Source organism: Talpa occidentalis, unplaced genomic scaffold (assembly GCF_014898055.3).
Source record: "Talpa occidentalis isolate TD23 unplaced genomic scaffold, MPIMG_talOcc4v2.1 talOcc4.7, whole genome shotgun sequence".
Lineage (NCBI taxonomy): Eukaryota > Metazoa > Chordata > Mammalia > Eulipotyphla > Talpidae > Talpa > Talpa occidentalis.
In genome coordinates this window covers 62,412,568-62,432,275 of record NW_023605083.1, presented here as the reverse complement: position 1 = coordinate 62,432,275, position 19,708 = coordinate 62,412,568, and the positions used below count along the sequence as shown (strand labels likewise).

At 35.9% G+C, this 19,708-nt stretch overlaps 1 protein-coding gene across 6 annotated transcripts in view; it reads right to left on the bottom strand.

The window, feature by feature from the left end:
* MUSK (muscle associated receptor tyrosine kinase) overlaps window positions 1-19,708 on the bottom strand; it is a 75,107-nt gene that overhangs the window by 33,996 nt on the left and 21,403 nt on the right. For 3 of the 6 annotated variants that reach the window (XM_037494381.2, XM_037494376.2, XM_037494377.2), the window contains exons 6-7: window positions 8,362-8,391; window positions 3,593-3,717 (exon numbers count right to left, since the gene is read on the bottom strand). In XM_037494381.2, the coding sequence (XP_037350278.1) occupies window positions 3,593-3,717; window positions 8,362-8,391 (155 nt within the window). The remainder of the gene's footprint in view (window positions 1-3,592; window positions 3,718-8,361; window positions 8,392-19,708) is intronic. The other 3 variants (XM_037494379.2, XM_037494382.2, XM_037494380.2) reach the window with 1 other exon arrangement.

Sequence of the window (19,708 nt, the reverse complement as noted above, 5' to 3'; positions counted from 1 at the left end):
GAACTCTCCTGCACTGCTGGTGGGAGTGCAAACTGGTCCAACCACTATGGAAAGCTGTGTGGAGATTCCTCAAACTGCTAAAGATGAGCTTCCAGTGAGTCAGTTTTAAATACGTGTCAGGTATAGAGACGCAAAGTCAATGCAAAACAGTTTCAATTAAATTAGAATTTTCTGCTCTGATTACTGTTTTTCCTCCCAGCGCAAATCTGTAGGAGTCATAAATATCTGTTAGGAAGCAGAGGAAGAATGAAGGAGTAAGTAACAAACCTTTTATAAAAATGGGTAGCGCATGAGCCGTAGCCCTGAGAAAGGGAAGAGAGGAGGGTCTCGGGTGGATGCAGTTGAGGTTTTATTCCTTAGGATCAAACACTTAAAATGACTAATTGGGTTGATATTAGTGTTTTAAATCACCTAAAAGAGAAGAAAAATCACAAAGCCTTCCTGAGGCCTTCCCCAGAGGGTGGGAAAAGAACTTTCCCTGATGTATAAACTTAAAAGGGCAAATAAATTATTAAATAAGAGAGTGTTACTTGTAAGGCATGGTTGTTCAACACCTAAGTTACAATCATCATAGTAATCTTAGCCCGCAAGTTTAACTCCTTTTTCTGCCAGAAGTACCAAAAGATAAATAAAATTAAAAATTAAGAAATATAAATTCATAGAAAGATGGGAGGGTGGTCAAAGACCAGAAGCATGGAATAATTTCTGGAACATACAAAGAAGTGTCATTGGATTGATTGAAACAAAATTGAAAAACCAAAAATCACCAAATTAGGGCCTCTCTGGTGGCGCAACGGGTTAAGATGCAACCATGAAGATGTCTGCAACCAATGCAGCACGAGTTCAATCCCTGGCCAGCCAGGGAGCTACCCACATGGCGCAGCAGACCTCTCCTGCCTCACCCACTGCTCCCCCCAGCAGTGTATTTCAGCCAATCTGCCTGTTCTGCTCCCCACTCTGTCTCTGGTGAATCCTCTCACCCCCACATCTCTGGCCTGTACCCCAGTTCTTGTATGCATAAAATAAATAAATATTTTTTTAAAAAAATCACCAAATTAATCACCAAAAATTAATCAACTAAGTAGGTAAAACCTAACACAAAAGAAAAGATTAACTGAATGGCTGATAATGGGTGAATTTTCCTGACTGGAAAATTCCAGAGTTTAGCGAGTAGGTCTGTAAGTACAAATAGAGTAGCTGGGAAGTTTGGGTATTATTATGTATGCATATAGCATCAGGCTAAGACATCTGTCTGTGGGTTGGGGCTTGTGAATGAGATTTTCTTTAATGGGTTCCTGTTGTAGACATTAATTAAAGGCATTAGAGCCTGAGAAAAAGTTGACAGATTAAGTAGGACTCACTCTTTCCCGCCACAAAAGTATTCCAGATCATAAGGATCAGAAAGAATGTAGTTTTAAAAGAAATCCATTTAATGGAATTCTAAGTAGAGGCAGTTTAGAGAAGAAAGCAGCAGTAATTGAAAATAAAATGGGGGAAAATGTCCCTGTGATTAAGAGGGAATTTTATCTCAAGTTTCTCAACTCCAGTACTTTATGAAAGGAAAATGGAAATTTACTAAGGGATTCTGTAAAGCTGACATAATATTGTTAAAAAAACCTGTTCAAGATAACATACCAAAGAATAGACAGTTCCCATTTTTGAAGGTAGATGCAATAATCCTAAATAAAATCACCACAAATTAATATAACACAATTAAATAAAAAAACTCGTGTATTAAAAGAGTGAAATAATGGTCCAGCATAGGAGAAGCTTTTCAATTTACAATGAAAACTACATATTCATCAAAAGGTTGATATAATTGATGATAAGCCATTTTATTGACTTTCAAATATATCTATATAAAAATATTTAACAAGATTATAAATAACTATTCTTAATCTCATAAAGGGTGCTAGGCACCAGAAACTGAGCCCAAGTCAAACAATAGCAGACAAGTGCTAAAATCTATAAAAACAATCTATGATAGGTTCTTGTTTCCAGTATTGGTAAGCAAGGCTATTCAGACCGGCTTTCACACTGAAAAAAAAAAATAAAATTCTTGAAGAATAATTTTTAACAGATATAACAAATTTTAAAGCTCCTATTTCTCCTAAGAGGATTTTCCTGCCCTAGAAGACATTTACTTTTCATCATGATGACCTTAGGGATGAGGAGACAGAAATAAAAACTAACTCAAGGCCTACTGAGGTGGAAAATCTAGTAACATCTCAAAAAATGAGACATCATGGAGCTATCAATGTGAACCACAGGGGAAACAACCCAACATAAAGAATTCAGACCATGTTACAATTTTCTGGAATGTTCAAAAAACTTCCAGATTTGAACTTGGTTTAAGGTAGTCCGAGATAAATAATAGAAATAAATTGTTCTATCTCTGGCAGAAACAAAAATTCTCTCTGGAGGAAAGTACCTCATCTAGACTTCAAATTAATTCCTGACTTTGTGTTTTTGTGTTTGTTTTTCAAAACAATGAACAGCATGTCTTCAAAGATAATAGGCACACAAGGAAACCAATATAATGAACAAGGATCAGCAAGAAAACAAACAGAAACAGACCTCTCCCATCGTATTCAAGTGAAAGTCAGTTGTTTGAACGATCTACACAAACCTATATGATCTACAACCCTTCCACACACCCCTAACCTATTTCCTCTTTGCTTACTTAACTCCAGCCCATACAGCTCTTGCTGTTCCCTGACATATCAAGTATGCCCTTTTCTCAGTCTTTGCCCAGCTGTCCTCCCAGTTAGCTACACAGCCACTCCTTCCAGAACCTCAGACTTCAGCTCACATGTCTTCATCATACTGGGGTTTCCCTGACACTTTTGTAAATGGAATATTCTCATGAGGTTGCACATTCTATCTCATCTTCCTACTTTTTTCCCCCATGGCATTTGACACTATTGACATAGAGAATGTAGTCTTCCATTGTTTTCTTTTCTGTCTCTGCCCTTCAAATGTAAACTCTTTAGGACAGAAAACTTACCTGTTTTTGTTTGTTTGTTTGTTTGTTTGTTTGTTTTGCTTCTGTTTTCACAATGCCCAAAATAGTGTCTAATGCTTAGGAGATGTGTAATAAATATTTATGAATGAATAAATGGAAGTTTATAGAAAGAGAGTGCTTAGAACAGGTCTGGCTCATGATTCATTTAATGTACAGCAGTTATTACCAATATTAAAAATGAAGAAAAGAATGTTGAACTGACAGGCGTAAGTTCTAATTCTATATATTTTTCATCGGAGTAGCTTCTAGTGGTGGACTAATCTTTTTACTGATGAGTTTTATGAAAATTAACTTGTGTGGGAAGAAATCATTCTTATTTCCTTTTCATGCAGAAGCATAATAAATGAATGAGTTTTTTTTTTACTCCTCCTGATGATACAGGGAAAGAAGGAAAGTCATGGAGTTCAATTTCTGTGGCAGTCACTTCTCGGATGAAAATATTGGATGACTTTAGGAAATGGAGGTACAAGTGGGACCAATGTCTGACATCAGGGCCCCTACAAATAAGTGATGTATTTTGAAAATCACCATCAACCCCCAGACATGGTCCAATAGAGATGCACTCACAGCATTTCCATTTTCAATCCACGTGATGGTGGGAACAGGGATGCCTGTTGCAGTACAGCGCAGGGTCACAAAGGAACCAAAGGTGACATTGTGGGATTCAGGAGCCCGCAGGATTCTGGCAAAAACTGTTGAGAAAACAGACGTGGTGAGTAATTCTCTTATATGGATGCTTCAGGGGAGTGGTCTTTAAAAAAATGCAAATCGAATCATGTTCTCTTGTGTAGAATCCTTCTGTGTTCCCTCTGTCTCAAGGATAATCTCACATACCATGCCCTGACCTCCAAGTCATTTATGCTATGGCCCTGATTACTCACCACTCCAGCATACCCCCAACTGGTTCCCAACTGAGGGACTTGACCATGCTGTCCCTTCCCTAGAGCACTCATATCCGCTCCCCCCTTCTTCATACAGCAGGGTCTGAAGGAAGAGACAATCAAGAATTGATGATGGAGGTTGTCCTAGGTAGAAATTCTAACCTCAAAATGACAAGCCTGCTAGGAGGCAGTGTACATTTCCTCCAGGTGGGACAGAGTGGCAATGCAGTGCCATCTGACCACTGGACAGGCTGTTCTCCCATCTTTGCAAAAGTTCATAGGTGGTGGGTCCTTGACAACTCACTCAGACTGACTAGCATCCTAGCAAGGATGCACAGGAGTTCTTTTCTTCATAGTGTTTTCTGCTAACAAGAAGGAAGACCTGGGTTGCACTGCATATTTGAGTCTATCTTCATCTTTTGATGACTGAAATAATTTTGGTAGCTCTTGGGGCTTTGCTGCAGCCTACATTTTTTGAGTGTGAGATTTCTGCCGTGATCATGTTTGGGTGCCATTGTTTCTGAGGATCTGAAAAAAGGCAGGATCCTTGAGAGATTGAGGGTGAAATCATTTTAATCCCGTAGGTGCTGGAAGTGTAGACAGTTGTTACTGAAGCTAACACTAATATACCTGAACCTGAATGAGAGCTGTCTGGCTGAAGGTGAGAAGAGTGAAACATTGGGGAAGAATAAGAGTTAAATTATTTTTTCTGCTTTAAGTCATAAAGGCAAAATTTTTCATTTGGGGACTTTAAATTTTTCTGGAAATTCAGTAATGAGGGGGTTTATTTTGTTCTAACTTACAGCATTTTTTCCCATTGGTGTTATTTATTGGGAATATTATTTGGGCTCATTGCCTAACCTCTGATGATCTACTTTGCACAGCACAGTTAAGTATAAAGTAAAATGTTAAATAGTCAATTATCATTCTAAAATCAATGCACCTTAGAGTTAATTTAACACTTCTCTGTCATCAGGACCTTCTTGGGGGTCAGGTAGCAGAGGACGGTACATCAAGGAGCAACAACAGCATAGCAGGTGGTCTGATGGATGTGAGACTGTGCTGACAAACTGCTGGTCTTGTGCTCCAAGAGTGCAGATACACCTGTGACTGATCACGGGCTCCATTGTTGAGTCCAGTGGATGAAGAGGGAAAAAGGCCCGAAATAGGCACTCTCAGATACTTGTCAAAAGATAAAATGGAAACTTGGCCCCCCTCCCCATTTTTAAGTTTATCAAACTGTCAAAAGGTAGTTTCCTGCCAGTCTTACTTCCTCAAAGGAGTTTGCAAATATCTTTTGGGTTTGACTCAGATGTCTCCTGGTCACAGTGCTGCCTTCACCACCCCTCTCCAGCCCCTGTTTATGCTGCTTCATAGAACTTACCATCATGGCTTAACTATTGATTTGCTTGTTTGATTTTGGCCGCCTCTACCCCCTGGAGTGTAAGCATCCAAGGGTAGATGCTTTGCTTATTAATACAGGTTGATTGATAGATAAACAGGTTTTAGATAGATAGATAGATAGATAGATAGATGGGAGGATGGACAGACAGATAAGATAGATAGATCAATCCAGAACCATGCATGCCACATGGCAGGCACTCAAAAAACATTTGTTAAGTGAATAAATGAATGAGTTAGTGACTCCTTGGAATGGTGCAATGGACATCCTATGAGTATGCATCTGTATCTAAGACATTAGTCTCCCAGCTACCCTGAAACCACAAGATAAGCGGTAATGAGCAGCAGGTAATTCCCCAGGTCAGAGGTCAGTTTGCCATCCTGTATCTGGAGTTGAAATGTGGACGAGTAGGGTGGCACTGAGGAGTATGAGGAAACAGAAATTATATAGAGTAATTCTTGGCTAAGGGACTCAAGCTTTATTTTGAATCCAGTTTAAACAGAAACAAAATTGATACTTTTATATCCATCTGTATCTGTTATGATTTCCAAACATGACAGATGAAGGGATGATGAAAGTTCTAACACATTTAACAAGCATTGAAAACATTAAGGGGCATTTTTAATTGGAAATAAATGCCAGACTATCCTCCTGAGAAAATAATGCACCTGTAATAATTAACTCAGATGGAGTTCAATAATAAATTCCCATTATTTTAGTGGTAGCAACAAACTGGAAATACATTCTATGTCACCAGTTTAAAAAGTAATGTGGTACATTTCCTATCAAGTAATACAGGCATTGAGCATTCTTATTCTGCATTTTATTTGCATGAAAGAAAATATAGACATGCTTTTGTCACATAAACTATATAATAGAAGTGACATGTAATTGTTTAGTAATTTAGAAAATGTTTACAATTGTTTTTATTTGGATTTTTTAAAAAAGGATATAACTCTTCCTTCTATATATAGGTTTATCTATAATTTTCCAATTCACTATGAGCTTTATTTATTTATTTATTACATCATTTTTAATTTTTGTACAATGTACGCATTTTCATCTCGGTTATAGTCCCCATGAAATTCCTACCACCCATTCACCTGTGAACTATCACCATGGTCTCTTGTGCTCTTCCCAGCCCTGTTTTGATCCTCTTCCCCCTCCCCTACTAAGAATGTCTCTGGTTGATAGCTGCCCTGGTGCAATCACTATGAGCTCTTTTCCATTCACTTTCTTGTGGGCAGGCAAGTTGTTGTTAGCAATGTGGAACGTAGATATGAGTAGTATTTTATCCCCAGGTTTTCGGTCACTGGACCTATTCATGAGGTCAGGGCTTTCATTTCTCCTGGGCATGTTGGCAGATTAACTGCAGGGTGAGAATCTTTTTTCTTTAAAAAAAGATTTATTTATTTATACAAGCACTGGGTACAGTCAGAAGCACCGGAGGGTGAGAGAATTCACCAGAGCTAGAGTGGGGAGCAGAACAGGTAGACTGATGAAGTACACTGCTGAGGGGAGCAGCGGGCATGGCAGGAGAGGTCTGCGCGCCATGTGGGACTCTCGCCCGGTGGCTGGGAATCGAACCGGCGCTGCAGAGGCCTGCGGGCAGCTTCACAGCTCAACCGCTGCACCACTGGGGAGATCCAGGTTGAGAATCTTGTAATCAAAATTGGGCTTAAGCAGCCAGTGAGCCCAAAACCTTTGTAATATGTTTTCTTTCCTTCCTCCTCTCTCCTCCTCACTGTACTCCTCCCCCACCACCCAAAGCACTTTCAGATACATCATCAGTTTATTATTGTCATTTTAACAGATAATCTGAATTTGTAGTAAGGAGATAGAGTCATTTTTCACTCAGAAATTGAAGTGCTGGTGTCACAGAAAACCTCACAGACAGGGGACACAAATTAAGTCCTGAAATGAATGAGTAGTTTGGCTTGAGATGAAGTACATCTCTTTTCTTGGTAAGGAAGTGGGACCAGAGGAACACTTAAGCCCCTTATAAATTCTGTTTCTAAGCTGTTATTTCAAAGGACACATGAGCTCACACTTTATTTCTCTTGCTTCTTTTTTATATGTATTATTTCCTAGTTTCCTTTAAAGAAGTTTTTAATTTACTTGATTTAAGCTAGCAGTAACTGATAGACATAAATTGAAAATAAACAAAAAGTTAAAAAAAACAACTAACAGGAGCAGATGAAATGATTTTATCTAAATTTAGTTGTGAGCAGTTTGATGTTTAGAAATAGGAAAACATCTCAAAATACCTTATTTGAGACACTAAGATAAGGAGGTGCTATTTCAAATAATACTAGCTGAAGATTTATTCCTAGAATAAAAACTGTATCATATAGGAACTTGGAAATTTTATCAAGATATAAAAATTTAGAGGAGCCTACAATTTAAGTCTTAATCAGGATGAAATGTATATTTATTGAAGGAAAACTCATTCTACAGTAAGATTTTTCCCAAATATTTTTACTTTTCTCTATAATAGAGATTTTTAAAATTTTTCTCTAGGTAGGTTTTTTCTTTCCCAAACCAGTTTTATTTCTTACTTTTCTCTAAACATATCCCACTAAATAGATAGGTCTGTGTACAATCAATTTAATTTTCATGGATTTCATGGATTTGATTTGTTTTAGAGTAATTGTATAATACTCCTTGTCCTCCTGAAGTAATAACAATAAAAACCTGAGCTGGTCCATGACATTTTACATTTCTCCAAAATTTGTAAACAACCCCCCCCAACAGAAAAACAAACAAACAAATAAGTTATGTTATTTCATTTTCTTTGCATTTTCAGTTTGGAATACCAAGCTTAAACTGTCCTGTTGACTCAACATTTCTTTAATAAAAGCAAATGGTCAATAAATATATAATAAAAGCCCATTTAATGACATTCTGTTAAATGCTATGACAGTATTCCTCATGTCATTTGTTATTTCTTAACAAGCTAGTGGCCACTAGCACTGTTTATAAGGTCAGCAAAAATAAGCAACTGAGTAGAACCATGCATTTGAAAAGATGATGCACAGAAAGAAAAAATATACCTTTAGTATCTTGCTCAGGTTCACTTTCTTCTATTAATAGACACACCACCAAACAAACAAACACAACACACACACAAACAAAAATAGCACATCATGAAAAGGGAAATCTTTGACCACAAAAACATCAGTTGTGCAACAAGATTCATTAGAATCTGCTTGTTTCCTATTTCAACAAGAAATCAATGCAATCAGGGAAACTATTGACCATTTAAAAATAAATTATCAGATGACATAAAATTTCAAACTACTACTTTAGTCAGGCAGTACTAGTCACAAAATAATCTACAGCACACTCAACACCACAGCCCATTCATGCATTCTTATTTAATGTTGACAATTCCCCCTTTTTTCAAGGCAACAGATGGCCTACTATTCTGATAAATTGTGTTTCTTGTTGTGGTTCCATGTCTCTCTTATGAGGCCCTGCTGTCAAGTCAGTGATGTTCAATCTGGGATCTCAGCTATCATTTCTATGGCAATAGGCTCGTGTTGTGGTAAACAGAGGATTAGGGGGTTTCTCTATGAGCAGAGCCTACCACCAACAGAGACCTCCTCTCTATCAACACCCGGGGTTGCTCAGGGAGTAGAGAAGCAAAGCATTATCTTTTATGAAGCTACCAGGAAAGCAAGCTATAAAGAAAAACTGAGTATAAATGGAGAACTTATAAACTTCAAAAAATTCTAGAAAAAAGACAACAGTCAACTTAATTGTTCCAAAACGTCTATATAACACTATCAGGTGCAGATCCACATGGAGTTCTTTTTTTCTTTCCTAAGGGTTTGTTCATTCATGTCAACTTAGACCTTTCTTTGCATCAATGATAAGCCACTGCTGTGTTTGTTTATAGTGTAAAATAGCAATGCTCTGTTAATAAGAATATATTCAAAGTGTTCTTCACAGCTTATGGATATTTTCACACACATTGTACTTTATCTTATTTAGCCCTCACCATATCCTGGGCCTTGAAAATAAATTATGTTTTTCAAGTCACAAGTAAGGCATCTGGGATTCAAGACTTGCTGCAGGTGGCAGGACTAGAAATGCAACTCCAGTTTTCAGACAACTCTCCTGTTCTAATTTAACATTGTAGAGAGAAAAGTTTATTTTTACACTGAATACCTAGTCTTCTTCAATTTAAGTGAATTTATAATTTCAGATTTAGATTTACTGTCTGAATTTTCCATCAACTAAGTCAGTGGCATTCTGGTTGTATTTAGTACCAAGATCAAGGACTACTGAAAACACTGAAATTGAATATATTTGTGGCTAAAAGCAGATTTATAGGTTATCTATCTCTAAACATTGAAATATTTTTTTAACACCCCTAACAGTGTATGGGTTTTGAATAAACATCATTTTTTTCTGACAAAAACTGGTCATCTGGATGCTTGGAAACTCTACAGATTCCCAGTTTGTAACACAGATGTTCATCAGAAGAAATAATTGAAGGCCCTTGGTTGGACCAGATTAGGCCTGAAAAATACATTTGAATCCTTTCGGACTGGGCGTGGCTTTCTCATTTCTTAGCATAATTGCTCTTCTTTTCAAGCCTGGAAAAAATATTTTTTCCACTGGTCAAGTAACCTGTGTTTGTGTGTGTGTGTGTGTGTGTGTGTGTGTGTGTGTGTGTGAGAGAGAGAGAGAGAGAGAGAGAGAGAGAACCCTGAGATGGGTAAGGGTCTCCCATGGGAATACTACATATATCTTCAAAATTTCATTCCACTGAAGCTGAAGAGTCTCTAAGCTTTGAGTAAAAATCTTCTCGCCCACTGTTCTTTTTAGGGTTCTTGAATAAGTGCAGATAACTTTTGGGTCTCCTTTCAACTGATTTTTTCCAGGAGTGGACTTCAAAGAGTACTTTGAGGACAGTGTTAATTTTCCTTTGCTATTCTTTACATGGTTGTTATTATTGTTACTATTTCTCATCTGGCTTGGTTTGTTTGGAATTGGAAGCAGTGCACAGTTTTGAAAGAATGTACCCATTGCTTTCACTGCAGAGATAAAGAATCAACTCAAGAGATGAAGATTGTCTAAAATTTGTCTTTTCCTAGGAGAAAGTATAAAATTTCTAAAAGAAAATAGACTTTCAAACACAGACTATCAAAATTTCTTTCTGTGCACAAATGCAAATATATATCTTTGTACATATGCTTATGTGTTATATATCAATATGCACAAATATGAAAACACATTCACACATATGCACACACAATTGAGGATACGTGAAATCAGAGAAAATTGTGAGAGAATAATTTCTAAAACCTATTTAAGCTTGAGTGTACTCATTGAATATATGAGATTGTCATTTCAAGGTCACACCGTAGTCCTAGTTTTGCTGTGTCTTGATTAAACATGTTGTTTTACCAATTACCAATTTTTAGTTACTGACTCCATGCCATTCGCATTTAATTGATAAATTTTCATTAACTGCTTTATGTATAATGCATTTGTCTTATCTTCCAAACTGATTTGTAATCCTCTTTGGCAGGGGGAGAAAACTTTTTCCCTTAGTGTCCTGAACAGGCTCTTGCAGAAGAAAGAAAAAAGTAATTTAAAAAATAAGTTGGATTAGTGACACATTTTTCTTCCCAGCTTTCTTGGATTTGTTCAGTAAGGCATTTAGCATAGAGAATCAGAGACTTATTGAAAAATTGGAGATATAACCAATGATAGGTTCAAGGAAACAAAGGATAATGGTTAGGAAAAATAACTGTCAGCTAAGAATTAACTACTCACCTAAATTATCAGGGTAAATTAATGACCTTTTAAACATGTAATGACTAATGAACCTGCTATCCATAGCTCTTCACTGAAAGTACTAAAGAAAAATATATTTCAGGAATAAGAAAACTGAAAGAAAAAAATGACAGAAAAAAGGAATGGTAGACACAGAAATAGATGTCATATGTTGTAGAACTAAGTAACTGGGACTATAGAACAATTAAAATTTTTAAAGATTAATGAAAGTTAGACAAAACCAGGGAGTTGGCAGGGGATGAGGGTAAGTGATGTTAGATGTGGTATTGAAGAATAAGATCTTTCCTTGGTTGACAAGACTGGAGAAAATAATGCATGGTTTTAAAAACCTTGTTAGAATTATAGCACTATGCATATATATAAAATATAAAGATAATCACCAATATATAAAATTAAAAATTTATAATCTCAAAATCAGCAGTGTTTTGAGGTGGGAATAGAGAATAAAATACATATTATTAATCAACCAGAAGGCAGAAAAAGAATAAAAGAGAAGCTAAGAAAAGAAATAGCATGATTAACTGAAGTTGTGATAAGAAACATATATATAAAAATAGAAATGAGCTATCAGAATAAATATAAAGATTGAATTATATATTAAAGATACGGGATTTTTTATTGGATTACAGAAAACCTAGCTATGTTCTGCTAATGCAATAGCCAGAAGGTTGGAAAGAAGAGGTCAGAAAAATACCAACCAAACACATAGGAAAATAACATAGAAAAATGTGGTAACAATTAGTATCAGACAAAATGGAATTGATGGTAAAAATGCTTCAGGAAGGATGAATAGGAACACTGCCTAAAGGTGAAAACACAATCCCTAAAACAGGAGCTACAATAATAATTAACTAACATGTATACACTTAATAATATAATCTCAAGACATATAAAACCCAAACTAATAGAATTAAGAGGAGATATTGGAAGAAATACTACTAACACAATGTTGAATTTTTTTTAACTAGGACCTTATTGAGAGTTTATTGTGAAGGACAAATAACCTATTTTATAAGACAAGACAACATTCAAAATGACACAATTTTTCAGTTGTTTAAGAAAGAAAGAAAATAACCATTGCTTCTACTCTTGCCTGTAATTCTTAATGTAATTTCATTTTTAATACAGTATAAATTTATTGAAATAGAAAATAAAATTAGCTACAAAGTAACTTCAGAATAGAAAGTTACAAACACTTCTTAGTTTGACTTGTTTTTCCCTCTAAACTGACTTTTCAAATGTGTTTTTTGAGCTTTCTAATATTTGATGAAAATTCAGTTGTAAAGATAGCAGGTGCAAATTTCTAAAAGTATGGCATGTATCAAGAAACAAATGTAAAAAGCGTCCCATTTACATAAACACTATGTCTTTAAAAAATATTCTCTTTTCCCTGAAGACTGTTTATATTTTCAGTGGCTTTTCATGAAATTGTTTATTATTTTCTTCAGAGTCAATATCTTAAAGAAATCTCTGATCATTTGATTCTCTGAAAACACAATTCTAGGACTTTGTTTAAGGACACAAAATTGTATTAATAGATATATATTCCCATATATTTATATACATATATTTATATAAATATAAATCTTTAATACTATTACCAACTGAATTCTCATAAAGTATTAGAAATCTCAAATGATATTTGAAAAGTCAAGTTAGAGGGAAGAACAACTTTCTATTTTGGTAAGTTTTTTTATAGCTAATTTTGTTACTATGTCAATTTATACTATATAGCAAAATGAAACTGCCTTTAGAATTACAGGCAAGAGTGGAAGCAATAGTTACCTCTTCCTTCGTTCACAATTGAAAACTGGTGATATTTTGAAATCTTTCTTTTTAATTTCAACCTGCCTTAGTTGACTGCACCCCAGATACTGATCGTGCCAAGGACCCTTTTCAAGGTGTTCAAAATATGTGCTCAAATCCATCCTCAATGCAATTATCAAATAAGAGAGGAATCACTCATTAAAACATGAGTGCTAATTGGTACTAGATTATTTGAATCTGTTCTTAAATAGTACATTTGTCTCATCTAGGATCCTATTTTAAGTACTATTGAGTCAGAGATGCCTGTTACAAGAAAAGCACTAAGAAGAATAAAAAGAGTCACTTCAATTGTTTTTTATTTAAAAAAAAAATTGGGCCCAGGGTAGTTAAAAAGTACTCTTATTGAGGCTCTGTGGTACTTTGTTAGTCAACAGATTGTTTCGTTTGCCAATCAATAAAAGAAATTCTGACAAAAATAACGATGAACCGAAGTAAACACTAGTTGATCTTTCCCAACTCCTTGGTAAGTAAAGCAAGAAATCTGACCCTGGCTGTGCTGCCGCTGTTTACATTTCTGACTCCTTTAAAGCAGAGTGATGTATGTGGAGGTTGATCTGCTGTGGCTCCATCTCTGGAGGAATCTGAATGCGAGCTTCTTTAGAAAACACACAGAACCCTCACAAACAGTCACTCTATTCTCCCAGCCCCTGAAGTCTGCTGCTGTGATACCGCCAATCTCTGAAGTGGTCTGGCCTGGGACCATTTCCACACACTAATAACACTCTCCCAGCTTGTAAATATGGTGACTAATGACTATGAGCAAAAAGTGTTTTCCTAGTAAATCAGACAAGAGCCACATGAAGTGAACTTGTTTCATTTCAGGCCTAGATATAGGTAGAGCAACTATTAAAATGGTTAAAAGCGTAAATAGCTTAGGAGTTTAGCCATAAGCCAAAAAACAAAAGTCGGACATCAGTTGTGGTTCTTTTTTTTTTTTTTAAAAAAAAAAAGCATTTCCTGGTTTTAACGGGAGGAGATGTCAGACTTCCTGATTACTGGTCAGATGTTCTTAGTTTACCTGTTTAAGAAATGGTGTTTACAAGAAGAGAAGGGGGAAGTGGGGGGGGGTGATAAATTGGGTGAAAGGTGTCAACTGGTGATGAGTGAAAAATAGACTTTAGTGGTCTATACAGATGTCAAATTATAATGCTATGCACCTAAAATCTATAGAAAATTATAAAGCAATGATACTTCATTAAAAATCTTAGTTTTTATTTTGAAGACATTTTAAATTTATGGAAGAATTGCAAAGATAGTATAGAGAATTTCCATGTACCCTTCACTCAACTTCCTTTAATGAGTTAACGTCTTATATGACCATGGATATGTAATGTATCAAATCTTAACTTTACTTGTGAAAGTCATTTTTGACCTAATCTCATGCCAAGGAAGATACCCAAGCTCTGACAGCAGTCATATAAGCTAAAGTTTATTAAGACTAGTTTGTTTGTTTGTTTTTTAACTTAGCCAGAAATTGTAGCTGAAAAAAAAAATAGGAGGTCTAACCTATATCTTAAGTGAGACCATAGTATCCTGTCTGTCTAAAGTGGCTTTGACTAGAGACATTTCTCTGCCTTTGACATGAGATGAAATTCCAGATTCCCAAAGAGGACTGGAGGCCTCTGGATTATAAATCCTGATGCTGACACAATGGTCAATATATAACTCTTTAAACACTATGTCCAAGAAAGGTGCTAGAGTATAATTTTCATATATATTTTAGTTTGACCTTCAGCTAAATAGCAGCTCTTTCTGGTTTTTATAGCCCACTAGTAAGAAATGTCCCAAACTCTCTTGTCTTTTACTGCCTGCTGATGAGTCAGTCTACATTTTCCTGTCCATTTCCTTTTTCTCCCTCACCGAGATCAGATCTGCACCATGAGTTGTTTTTTTTTTTCTTTTTTTTAATGGTATCTATAGTATTTTCATATTTATTTATTTTATTTAAATATATTTTACATCAGTTTTCATTTTTGTAGACCCCATAAAATTCCCACCACCTGTTCACCTGTACACCATCACCATAGTCCCTTATACTCTTCCCTCCCCTGATTTGATCCCCCTCCCTCCTCCTGCCCTGCAGAATGTCTCTGATTTATGAGTTGCTAACCACAAATCAAGATTCTATGGGAACTCACCTCTCTGGAACTTTCCCAGAACATCCACTATCTCCCCTGCCCTGCACAAACTTCTACTATCACAAATATATTGGAGGTTAGTCATAACTCCACTTCTTTGTCACTAAACTTGAAAACTTTTCATGAAATGATCCATGTCTTATTTATCTCTGTATCCTTCATGGTTACCTTATTACATGGATACACAGAAGGGACTCAACAAATGAATAAATTTGAAATGATCTTAGTATTTATTCTATATACAGACAAACTAACCTTCTTAAATTTCACAGTTTAATCTGGAATAAAGACATTCCAGGTAAACCTGTAATGTTCATAGACTGTCTATAAAGATTATTTGGGAAGGGGTTAAAAGCCTATCAAGTGTGAGTTCCCGAGGAATGCACCCTGGAGCTATGTCTTTCAATCAGGATCTCCAACTGCTTTGGACATACAATGATGTTTAAACATCTTTACCTGGAGGAAGAGTTCCACTAATCCATCAACTCACTTGTTTGTGTCTCTCTCTCTCCATAGAAGCTTTGACATGAGTATAGTCAATGATAGATAAGACCATAAATCAAATGAAATGCCAAATCATTAATATTAGGAAAAAGGCAATTTCTGGTCAGGTTAGTGTAAAAGGTACTATGACTAAACTTCGAATTGGATTCTGGAATACAAGCCTGGTAGGGCAAAAAGTAAGATAAAAGAAAATAAAGTGTATGGTTCTCATGAGAGAAAACAAAATGCTAATTTCCCAGGAGAAACCAATCTCTGCCCACCCCCCCACCAATGAACTAAATTTTAAAAGTAATTTCTCACTTGGGATTTACTTTAGAGCAGCCAGTGATGGAACAAGCAACAATTTCAACAAGATTTTGGGGGGAATGACCATCTCTGTAGTGAGTAAAATATGATGTAAACTCAGGATATGCACTAAGGTTGCTTTGACTTTCTCACTGTCATAAAAGTTTCCCTTGGATATGGTGACTATAAATGTCTATTTGCAGTTTGCCAGTAAAGGTACATCTGCACATAGCTCCTTAGATAAGCTTCCTCCCATACTTGACACAGTGGGGCCAAACCAAAGTTATAATCTCTAACAAGGAGCAAGAATGCAAAGCATTGCTGATTGAGGGTAGATTTATGTTCTTTGGAAGCAAGTTGAGTCATTTGGTAATGCTGGCTTTCTATTTGTGAAATTTGAGAAGCCTAGCCAGTACTGTTCTCTGAGTAGAAGTCATCCAGCTTTATAACAATGTAAACAACAGACAATACCAACAACATCCATTATTTATCCCAGAGCCACATGTAGACACTGGAGAGAGTCTATCTTCATCTTTTAGAAGAACTCTGAGTAATACTGTCCCTCTTCACAAGGGTGAAAGTAGACCTGCAGAGCTTAAGTAAAATATCCAACCTGAATAACCAGCAAGTGGCAGAGTCAGGATTAACACCCATGTCAACCTGAGCACATGATTGCTGCAGAGTGCTGGTCTGTGTAAACACAAAAATGAAAGACTCAAGAATGAGTAATGGAGATGCTCTAGCTTAGGAATCAAGACACCTAAGTTTCTTGCTAATTTGGGCAAAATACTGATTTTTCTGGACTTGGTTTCCTGATGTGCAAAATAAGTACTTGAACTCTATGACTTTTAGAATTTTCCATATTTTGAAGTCTATGATGAATCTTCTGATTGATCAAGGTTAATACAAATTAGCTTTGTTTTAAATAAAAATTTAGTTTCTGCCACTGAAGTTATTCTACCACAAAGATAAAGATGACCCATCGCATAAAGAACTAGAATTGTCTTCAGTAGTGCTTAAATCAGTTTCTGGTGCACAGAAGTCACGTTATTCCTAGAATTTACATTGGCAACAATTGTTTCAGTGATTATTCTGTGCCTGGCACACCTATAAGAATTTTAAATATATTTATCTAAATTTATCTTTCTACAAATTGTGAAGAGAGTACTATTTACTTCATTATGTAGGTGGGGAAGCAAAGGCAAAAAGAGACTAAGTAATCTCCTTAAAGTTACAAGTACTAAGTGATGGAGGCAGGATTTGAACTCGAGCAATTTGCTGCAGACTCTTGAGTCCATGCAGTTTTCTTGAGTGTATAGCCTTGTATAGTTTAGTATTTGTGGAACTAAATATTCTAGATTACAAATTTAAATCTGCAACTCATATACTTGATTTCTGAAGGAAATAACTGAATTATTATTCAAATTCCTTGTTGCCACAGAATTCTCATTACTTCCTATGTTCTCTTTACTTGACTTAAAATAGTTCGATTTTGAAATTAAAAGGGGAAAGTATGACCCTCTGTCTTGTGCAGTGTCTGGAACAACACCCAAGGAATCTTCTTTGTTGGATGAATTAATGCATTGAAGACAAAGAATTTTTCCTTTTTTGTGTTTGTACATATGAACTTGTGCATGTTACTGTAATTCCTAAAAAATTAAAATGAAAGCTTACTCCATGTGCAGTATACACATTTTAGCTCATAATAATTTTCCATTTCAATGTATTAACATCATAGTAAACAATTCCTTTATCTCAAATGATTTAAGAAAATCTGGGAAGCATATTTTTCTTCAAATCTGCAATGAAAGAGGGCCTACTTGTTCATTAACTTGAAGTATTCAATGTTATAATCACCATGTACCTTTTTATCTTAAACAACTTTACTGACAATTTGAATGAAGAACCTCTTTACCATTGTTTCTTGAAAGCACTACAGAACTTACTGGATGAAAATGCAACATAATACACCTCAAGAAATCCACGAGTCACACTTTTCACTGAAAGCATGCACTCTATTAATCATGCAGTTTTAATTTTCCCAATGATGTCTAGCCTCAAGGATATCAAAGATCTAGGACTTCTTTTATTTGTTTGATTTTTAAAGACACAACGTACTCATGACAGCAAATCAAACCTGTTAGTGGCATCAAACAAGTGGAATTGATGCCGGGAACAGGACCACTGCAAATTTTATAAAACTGCAATCAGTGACAGCACAGCACACATTGGGGTTTTAAATACCTCTCTCTGTGGCATTTGTCATGTTAAGAGCTGCAGCACAAACAAAGGAAAACTCAAATCAAAGGTTGTGTAAATATTTCATGATCACTTCCACTTTTCTAGATGCAATAAGGAAATCTGATTTCTAGACGGAAGAAAGCCAGAAAACTAACATTTTTTTTAAACAGTGCTAATCTTTTATAGTTCGATATATGGACACTTGCCATATGGACATTATATATTTGTGATAGGATTTCTATAAGTTAAGATTTTTTTTTTTGCTCTCTTGGAGTTCTATTTGTTGTCTGTATTGCATGTGTCTACAAAAATTCTTCAAAGAGAAAAAAAGCCCTTCCATAGACCCGGTCAGACCTCGGGGTACTTTTGGACTGCAGAGCAATGGAACGACAGCATCCAAGTGCTTTGACAAGTGGTGGAGACTCATGTACTGAGTTCACTTAAATTTTCCAAATGACTTTCCTTTTGTCCTCACTCCCTAAAATGCCTCCCCTGAGGGTTGATGCTTTTGTGTCCATGGAAACAAGGAGTTGTTTAAAAATCCGGGAAGCCTACAATAACCCTCTCTTTAGGAGGGCTTGTTCTTGTGTTCTTCTAGACTCATTTCTCACAATTCTAGGAAAATAGAAAAGAAATCTGACATTTGTTCATTTTTTAATAGATCTTTCCCAATGATTAAAAAACATAACAATGATCCCTCCAGCTATAACAACAAGAATTTCATTATAATAAAAGGACTTAAATTCTGCAGTGTTTATTAACACATTTTTTTAAGGGAGAACATCTCTCCGGCCAAGAACAGGGAAGTAAGATGAGAATCTTGCTCTCCAAAGTCTCCATGATGGCGCCTCTCCAGGAAAACTCCAGCCCTGCACTCAAATCAGCACACTGTCATATCACTGTCACTGAGTATCTGCTTCCTGGCCTTTAGGGGTATTCAGGAGAAAACTGTTTCAGTGAAGATACATCAGAGAAACAGTATGAATCATTCTTTGTATGCACATCATACCTAAAGTAGAACATGAAACAGATTAGAGAAAGAGACTCTTAACTGAGAAGAAGATTCCTTCTACCTGACACTGAAAGGCCACTTAGTCTCTCTTTTCAACCTCACCTAATATGTAGCAAATATAATGGGGCGGGGGGCGGGGGTGGTTTACGTTGAATCATGCTACTAAAAATGATGTCTTTTTCTCTATGAGGAACTAATTAAGAGGAGTTAAAGGAATATTTTTAGTTAAATATAAGGATGTCTTTGTGAGAAAACATAAATGATCTATCTTTATTTTTCTTTTTTGGAGACCTCTAAGGAAAGATGCTAGCAGAAGTCGAGTGTGAATGCCTTTAAGATAGCAAGACAAAGGCCAGTTTCCAAGATGTTAAAATATACAACAAAAGTGAGCTAAAGTGGTTTTAAGAAGCCAGAGCCTCAAGATCAATCCCAGATATGGTCAAATGTTATAAACTGAGCATCTTAGAGTCTGTGAAATATGGTATGTACATTTTCCTGCCCTCCTCACTTCCTGCCATGAAACCTATCCTAAAACCCAATGTGAAAGCAGAGTTGGGATAGGGGTTAACTTTTCCATAGGAA